The sequence below is a fragment of the Etheostoma cragini genome, chromosome 12, assembly GCF_013103735.1.
Source record: "Etheostoma cragini isolate CJK2018 chromosome 12, CSU_Ecrag_1.0, whole genome shotgun sequence".
In the NCBI taxonomy this organism is placed as follows: domain Eukaryota; kingdom Metazoa; phylum Chordata; class Actinopteri; order Perciformes; family Percidae; genus Etheostoma; species Etheostoma cragini.
In genome coordinates this window covers 1,411,120-1,420,271 of record NC_048418.1, presented here as the reverse complement: position 1 = coordinate 1,420,271, position 9,152 = coordinate 1,411,120, and the positions used below count along the sequence as shown (strand labels likewise).

The following is a 9,152-nucleotide window of genomic DNA, read 5'->3' as shown; positions in this document are numbered from 1 at the left end:
ATGAGGACAACATGAAGACAACATGAGGACAACATGAAGACAACATGAGGACAACATGAAGACAACATGAGGGTTAAACACATCAACATGGAAGAGGTTTTTAAGGACTCTGCTTGCAGATGTATTTCCACGTGAATCAAGTCAATAACGGGAAATTAAGCGGACTAAATATGCATTGTGACTGATGTAGGTACTGTATGTCTAGCGTGTTTCCGTGGAGACGATCAGATCGTCAGTGTGAGGAAGAATGAAGAAGTGTGAGTGTGTTTTGTGCAGACCTCGTTGTCCCGGTCCTTCTCCAGGAAGTGTCGGGCCACGTGGCTGGGCAGGATGTTCCTCAGCATGTTCTCGTTGTGTTCCCGCAGCTCCTTCATCTCGTTGATCTCCTCTTTGGCCTGGACGCGCCACAGGAAGTCCAGCCGCGCCGTGTACTCCAGCTGCAGATGGAAGAAACAACATGATCGCCCCTTTCTAAATCTCTTCTCACAGGTCTCGAGGTTTCAAGTAAACACTGTCCTGCTAAGGAGCCAGTAGCATACCATCAGGCAAGGCAATCTAACAATGAAGTTTTAACATTTTTTCAATATTTTCAGAGTTCGTTTTCTTCTATATTTTGATGCACGCCCAGAACGCACCTGAACACACCTCCCTGTAAGACCAGCACGCCCAGAATGCACCTGAACACACCTCCCTGTAAGACCAGCACGCCCAGAACGCACCTGAACACACCTCCCTGTAAGACCAGCACGCCCAGAATGCACCTGAACACACCTCCCTGTAAGACCAGCACGCCCAGAATGCACCTGAACACACCTCCCTGTAAGACCAGCACGCCCAGAATGCACCTGAACACACCTCCCTGTAAGACCAGCACACCCAGAATGCACCTGAACACACCTCACTGTAAGACCAGCACGCCCAGAATGCACCTGAACACACCTCCCTGTAAGACCAGCACACCCAGAATGCACCTGAACACACCTCCATGTAAGACCAGCACACCCAGAATGCACCTGAACACACCTCCCTGTAACACCAGCGCAGGTGCATTTCCTATTTAAACAACGTGGACACTGGACAGACTTAAAATAGCACTTGCATCAGGCTTTGGCTGTGCTGTGCCAGGTGATAGACAGAACCCGTAATGTTGAACCTCAGCCTGACCCTGCTAGCCGCCAGATGCAAAGATTACTTTTCACAGACACAGAATCCTGTAGAAGCAGATTTGCTGAAAATATGACTGTTAAATGCTCCAAAAAACAACCAGAAATGTTTCCCAGAACTGTGATTGATGCATATTTAGGATTTCTTTTTGTGTCATAGAGAAATGCTTATAAGAGAAATACTGAGATTTAAAACCCTGCCTAAAAATATGTTCTCATTTAACCATAATCGTTTAGTTCTGCGTGATTTGCTCAGACACCCCCCCTAACCCAGAGATTGCTTTTCACAGAAACAAACAACTATCAACTAATTTTCCATTTTCTCTGAAGGTTTTGGTGCTCAAGCCTCCCAAGCGTCTTCTCCTTTTTTCAGAGTTTCCAGACAGGCCTAACACTTTAATAACTGCTTCAAAATGTAACTAAAAATCAGAGTAAAGTTGTTTATATCTTTTAGAAGATGGAAAGAAAGGCAGAGCCTGGAATAAATGGTTAAATTGGTCGGCTCAATTAAGGAACACAAGAGAAAGTGATCAATCTGAAGTGCAGCGAAAGGAGTCTGCAACACACATTGCTTTTCTGAGCGCACAATTAACACAAAGTCAGTACTATTTTGTTTGTACTTTCAAAAGAAAGGAGGGGGAGGGATTTGTGATATTGAAAAATTAATTTCGGGGGCAGGCAGATCAAGCCTGTTAGGGTTTTAGCGTCTCTCTCGGAACCATTTTTGTGATTAATCTTGGTATCAGTTAGTCCCTTAATCAGAAGACTGAGTGCAAGACTGCAACCTCATTTTCTGTTATTTTTTTTGTTTTTTAATTAGGAATGCAGAGCCTGCTGGGCCGGGATAATGAGATGGTGTCCGGTGAAATTACCCCGGGTCACTCAGGCGTGAACCAACACGACCTCCACCATGCACTTTCATTCCAAACAGCTTCTTAAATCTGAGAGGGAAGTAGAGACACTAATAAACATAACACTCAGCATCAGAGCGGCTCTATAATTAGGTGTGGTGCAGAATAATGTGCAGAGGTAGGGTCATATGTTCTGGTCTGACAGCCTGTCCCCCGTCTAGGTTTAAAATACGTGAGGGTATTAAACTCTGAGCGGATGTAGGAGAAAATTAAAGTCTGGAAACAAGTTTTTACACAAATGTGGAGAGCAAATAAGAAAGTCTTTCCTACTTTTCCTTCATTCATTTCTGAGAGAAATTTTCGTTCTTCGTTCTAGCTTCAGGTATAGTTTGGTCATTTCATATTTGGGGTTGCTAAACTGCGGAGGATATATGGTTACCTGGTCCTCAGATCTCTGCAGGGTGGATCCAGACAGCTAGCTAGACTATCTGTCCAATCTGAGGACTATGGTTACCTGGTCCTCAGATCTCTGCAGGGTAAATCCAGACCTCTAGCTAGACTATCTGTCCAATCTGAGGACTATGGTTACCTGGTCCTCAGGTCTCTGCAGGGTAAATCCAGACAGCTAGCTAGACTATCTGTCCAATCTACGTCTGAACGTAAACGTGGTCCACCAAAACAACTTCCTTCCTGAGACTATTTTCCAGAGGCACCGTGGCTCTGTCCGGAGCTTAGCTCCGCCCAAGAACATTGTGATTGGTTTAAAGAAATGCCCAGAGCACGTTTTTCTCCTTTTCATGAATGCTGTATGGACTCACCAGACCTTCCTCCACAGCGCTGCAGAGGAAGGTCTGGCTAGTCCATGTGAGACTCTCTCTCTCTCTTCTCTTATCCTAGGAGGGGATGAGAACATGGGTTGAGGAAGGGGTGAGACCCAGAAAGGAGAATAGAGACCTTTTCTGTTTTTGTTTACTTTTATAATGGAATAAATATACGTCATATACATTTAAATTCATGGTTTGTTCCGTCTTTTGTCCACAGTTTAAAAATGTAGATGTTACAATGATTCATGGTGTATTTTTGTAAATTCGGGTCCCGGGGAGACACCAAATTTCTCTTTTGGGTCTTGAGCTGAAAAAGTTTGGGAACTACTGGTTTAACAGAAAGATCGACCTCCTTATGAAACCTTTCGTTAATGCAAAAAAGCGTGAAAAAAGTTCCCATTTAACCACAGACGTGGCCGATCAGAACATGAACCAGCGCGTTGTTGAGGAACAGAATGAAAAATGAGCCTTTTTGTTGTTTAGGAATGAAGATTTGCTGTTCCACTTTACTCTTTAATCATCCCTGGGACCGTTAGCTAACCTCGACTAATCCACACGTCTTAAAATGATTCAACAGAAAATTAGATGTCAAGATCGAGCCAATCATTTCACAATAAGAGCCTTTTTGTAATGAAATGCTTCATGTTCACTGAGCTTGACGACGTAATTACTGCTCTGACAGGAAGCCGAGTCCATGAGGAACAACCTCATCTGGCTTCAGTGCTCCTCTGCTGCTGGTTCATCACGTTAAAAGGAAACAACGAAGACACAAATCTGCGTCACACAGTGTAAAATTATAAGAATATAAAAGTGTAAGTCAATGCTGCTTCAGTTAATACACGACCCAGTATCATTACATGGCTTAGTTGCAACTAAGTGCATCGCACGACATAGCCATGGATGCAGATCTGGTCCCTCAGGAGGACAGCTATCAGTCCGCTGGAATACATCCGGGGCAGTTATCAGCTGTGGCAGAACGTGGGGACAGGTGGACCCCCCCCCCCTGTGCCTTATGGTGTTTTAAGCCCCGAGCACCTCCTTCCAGGCAGCGCTGCGACCGTTGACTTCACCCAACCCTAACCTCTGAGATGGATGTTGGATCATTTATTGGTATTTATTGTGTGGCACTTTTTACTTTTAAGCACTCACACTTATTTGTAATGTTATGTGTACTTTTTGACTTCAAGAGCAAGTATTTCAGACCGTATTTTAGACTTTTAAAAATGTTATTTTAAATTTACTTTTTGGTTAAATAATGGTTTTAATATATTGAAACTATATAAACTAATATATTGAGTTCATATTGCTATGGACGCAGAATTTCAACAAATTGGAACAGACTGTTGTCTTTAGCGGAAGCAATACCATCGTTTGTAGATCAATAAAATCCGATTTGAATCCATATTTTATCCTGATCACCCTGTCACGGTTGTATTCACTATAATGAGCGCCTTGCTCTCCATCATCCCTTACTTCCTCACAGTTACATGCACAAAGACAGCTGATGAGAAAAGCTGTCCTCCTAGGAGCCTCAAACTGTACCATCATCATCCATTAGAGTATTGTTGTGTACCTCTGATCAAAGATTCTTTCATTATGAGTGTCTACATAGTGCTTGTATGCACATGTTTTTGTGAAGACATCACACACAGCCTTCACATTCAGCAACGAGCGAACGGCAGATTCAACCAGGTCCTTGTCAGGGAAAGAAAAGGATGAGGACAATGAGAGTCGCCTCCATCTTTCCGCTCTAATAGGCTCTTCTTCGCAGCACAACAAAGTCAGGAAAAGTGTCTCTGAACGAACCGCCAACTAATGCTTTTACACCTTCGGTACAAAAGACGACGGCGCTGGGAGTTTTCAGCTTCAAAGGATTGAAAAGCCTTGTTCTTTCTGTCCGAATCCACTTGATGAAGCTGCCTCATTATTCCAGTGTTTGGTAAAATGTAATACCTCCGCTACACTCACCATGTGTTTCTGTTGGATCTTTGTTCCTAGCAGCAAACTCACTCCCCTCTTCCAGCGGGAGAGTTTTGGGAGTTGATGACACAAGGCTGTAGTTCACTGTTTCTAAAGGAGGAGATGACTGTTGCAGGTAGTGTTTAATGTATTTGATCAACAGATCAATGTCCAATCAAGTCTAATTTATTGATGATTGTCTCCTAAATGTTTTCCATGTCAGCTCCACCATGGTTCGACCACTCGGCCCAGTGTGTGTTGGTCACTGTTTCCAACTTTTTTAACATATTGTTTGAGCAATAATTAACTTCTGGGTTTTTTGAAAAGGAGGGATGCATTGCAGTTCTAAATAAGTGATAAGATCTTTTTTAATATACAGAAGATTCTGAGAAAAAGCAGGCCAATTATCAATTTTGAAATGGCTGCAAACCAGCAAGGTTGGACCTGAGCCTGAAACCACAATCCCTCAGTGGTCCAGCACCACTAGTTGCTTGCTCTCTTGATACAAAAACAAAAGATATAAGACCCTGAAAGCTAATACAACAGCCCAACCTTCCTAAAACATACTCTAGTATTTTACTAATGTTCCATTTCCTTTGCTAATTAAGTACAGGATGTTCCAACTCAGCCCTTTTTTTTTTAAATATGCAAAGCCTTTGTGCTTGCACCTTTTTATTACCTTTTGAGTCTGTTTTACGTGTTTTATTGTCTTCCTTTCTTCAATTTTTCTCTTTTTCAAGCTGCTGTTATCCTGTCGAAAATCCCACCAATCGTTGCCTTGCGGCCCATTTTGATCATGAACAACAAAACATGCAAGAATTTAAAAAAAATGTTCAATACCGTGTGTATAGTGCCATGCCAAAACACTTGATTCACTATTCAATGGAATATAATCTCAAAATGTGACAGCACATGGTGTCAACATCCAATTTAACGCTTAATCCAAAATGTATCGACGTTGAAACCCTGAAGTTGTCCCCATCACGATCATTTTAATCTTTTTCATGCTTTCATTTCAACTGCATCCGTTTTCAATAAATAGCCACAACGGTTTCCTTCCATTTTTGTAAAATCACAAAAATAATTAAATTAGAAAACAATACGTCACTTTCAATTTTTGAGCCTATTTCCAAACTTCGCCAATGAACAAAAAAAACAAACTAATAACAATTTATTTGTATTATCGGTTGTTTATTGTTAGAGGTAAAATGTGCAATTAATCGTGATTTTGGTTTTAGTTCATATCATGCAGCCCTACTTTCACCAAGGAAACGCTGGCTTGCTCCTCAGGAGATGTATGATCCAAACCACAACTTTGTTCCTAAACTTAACTTGTCTTTTTGTTGCCTAAACTTAACTGCCATTGCCACATGACGCTCACCTTTTCTGGCTAAACTCCACTACCATCCTCGGCCCCTGACAGAAGCCTAATCTGGATCACTGTCCCCCTATCGGCGGCGAAACCACGGTAGCCCGGGTCCTGGAGCCCTGGAGCGGCTCAATAAGACCAGCAGCTGACATTCAGATTTTATTGTTCTGTGGTATTATTGACTGTTCACGTTACAGCACTTTACTTAGTTTAACATACCTCTATTTGAGGAATATGGTGAATTGGTGAAGTAGCTTAATCACTTTACTTAATCAAGCTGTAGTCTTATTCACTACAGCTTGATTAAGTGAACTATGGTTCCATTTAGAGTAAAGTAGACGATATAGTAGTAGTAGAGGATGCTTTAGGGCGTGTGATTGACAAGTCGCTACCTGGCGACCTATCAATGGACATTCAAAGGACATTCAAACTTGTTTTTGGGTGTTGTCTGTGTTTTTACCCTTTAACTTTCTCCCTCTGTGTGTTTTCACTTCATCAGAGTACATTTTAACATCCCGGTCGCCTTAAAAAATGTAATGTTCAGCGTTCAGTTGTACAAAAGACACGGCGAGAAGTCCAAAAAACAAAGATGGCCGCGCCAAAAATGTCAAACTTAAGGCTTTCAAAAACGGTAGTCCACAAACAAACAACAAACCTGTAGGAGACAGGGATGCAAGACCACCTGCTGAGAGGCTGGGCATTAGACATAAAAAAGCCAAAAAAAACTAATCTCTCATCCAGTAACAATTTAAGCACATGATTGTTTTAGATTAGATAATACTTTACTTTAATTACAGCAGCATTTTCTACAATAAAAGCAAAACAAACAAACAAGTAAACACACTAACAAACAGACAAACAACAGACAATGAGTAGAAGGTGGACTGGATGTAAAGTGGCGTCTAATAAAGGTTTTGTAAAGTGCGGTTGCTATTGTACAAAAGACAATATTGCAGTGTAAGTGAGTGCTGTTAAGATTAAGTTGAATATGTAATTAAAGTAATAATGCAATAGTAGGTAACCATAATGTAAGTTGTATTCACCTGTGACCATGAATAATAATGAAAAAGTAAGTTCTTGTATTGGAAAAATATAAATATAGATAATTAAGATGAACAGAGTGGATTGTTTGGACAATTTAGCAGGAAATTGAAGTATTCCTGATGTGTTTATATCCAGCATAACTAACCATTAACACGGCAATTTAAGAAAAAGAAAAAAGAAATCACGCTTTGCACTCGTCTCTTTAATCTGTTTTCTCTCGGCCTGAAGCGTCTCACACAAAGACAGTGTCCCCTCATGTCATTGTCTCCGCTTTGTCCAAACAAATGGTAGAAGTGACCCGGAGGAAATCAATACGCCGCTGCATGACTTTAAACGCGGCCGCCTTCCGCCTGCACGGGGCTACAAAGGAGCCTCAATTACGTCCGAGTCCCGGGTGTCCCTGAACGCCGCCGAGCCGCTCGACTGCGTGATCAAAGGTTGCCATGGCGAGAGCATGAAAGCAACCAGTTTCCATTTGGCGGCCGACTCAGACTGCAGCTTTATTAGAACGGCTGGTGTAATGTGTCAACGTGGTTAGTTTCTGTTTGTCTTTACAGGTGAAGAGGTATCACCGAGGTCAGGTATAACATAGATAATATCCATTATATAATATATATTATATAACACAGCAATAGCAACCGACAGGGTGGTTTTCTTTATAGTTCGGTGACTATGATGCTTCTTCTTGGTACAAAACAGTGTTTCCTCTATTGTATTATGAGCCTGGTGGACCACTGGGCCTATGTCCCCCCCCCCCCCCCTCCAGGTCAAAGTCACTGCAAATTATTATATCTTTTTAAATGTATTTTAAAGACGTTCTAAAACTACTGTTACTTACAGCTCGGTTGGGAACTTAGACGTTACATTGGTCATATTTTCAAATCTCCAGTCAGCTTTTAGCACCAACTTAGAGAAAACTGAAATAATAAAGAAAACATTGTTGTTTTTCCCTGCTGGCGTCCCTGTGATTGATCCCAAACATTATCTGCTATATGTCACCTTAACTGTCCCTCTGTGTTTCTCTGGGATCTGTGTTTAGTTGTTGAGTATCAATGGATGGGTCATTAAATATCCATAACACCCTGAGCAGCTCCTTCAGCAGCAGACTGATCCCCCCCCCCCCCCCCCCCCCCCCCCCCCCCACGGTGTAAGAGGTCCTGCAGGTCTCTGTCAGACTCTACAACACCTGCACCACCTGATAAGGTTGTAGCTCTCTTCCTGTTTTTTTTTCCTCTACACCACACACTTTCTGCATATCTTTATTAACTGTATTTATATTTTTCATTTTTTCAATATTATTTATGGTCACGGGTAAATACAATTTATATTAAGCTACTTACTTTTGCTTCATTACTCTAATTACATATTCAATTTAATTTCAACGTCACTTACACCACACTATTGTTTCTTGTATCATGGCAACCGCACTTTACAAAACCTTTATTTGACTCCTCTTTACATCCTGTCTACCTTCTGCTCATTGTCTGTTGTTGGTCTGTTTGTGTGTGTTTTACTTGTTGGTTTGACTTGCTGTTATTGTGGAAAAGGCTGCTGTAAAAAGGGAATTTCCTCGCTGTGGGATGAATAAAGTATCATCTAATCTAGCACTGTTTGGTTGTCTGCAGCATGTGGTTTTCCTCTCTATTTGAGTCCCAGGTGAGTGGGGAGGACAGGTGGGATCGTACCTGCTGGCCGTGGTAAAACACCGCGAGGAGGAACATGGCCATCAGCAGCAGAGACGTCTCTTTGGTCCCCAGGAAGTTTCTGTTGGAACAAAAAGGAGAGAATACGCTGCTCAAAGAAGAGTTTTCTTCATTTGACGCTCTTCTAGTATCAGCGTTTATGCAAGTTTCAACAAGTCACGTTTTTTTTTTTTTTTCAAACTTTGTTTATTTGGTTTTTAACAAGAATTGCATAGCCATACATTTACAATGCGATACAT

The 9,152-nt window shown here is 41.7% G+C and overlaps 1 protein-coding gene across 1 annotated transcript in view; it reads right to left on the bottom strand.

Annotated features, from left to right (window-relative positions):
- adcy8 (adenylate cyclase 8 (brain)) overlaps positions 1–9,152 on the bottom strand; it is a 66,867-nt gene that overhangs the window by 11,160 nt on the left and 46,555 nt on the right. Inside the window, exons 14-15 of the mRNA XM_034887382.1 lie at positions 8,896–8,974; positions 279–437 (exon numbers count right to left, since the gene is read on the bottom strand). Coding sequence (XP_034743273.1) covers positions 279–437; positions 8,896–8,974 — 238 coding nt within the window. The remainder of the gene's footprint in view (positions 1–278; positions 438–8,895; positions 8,975–9,152) is intronic.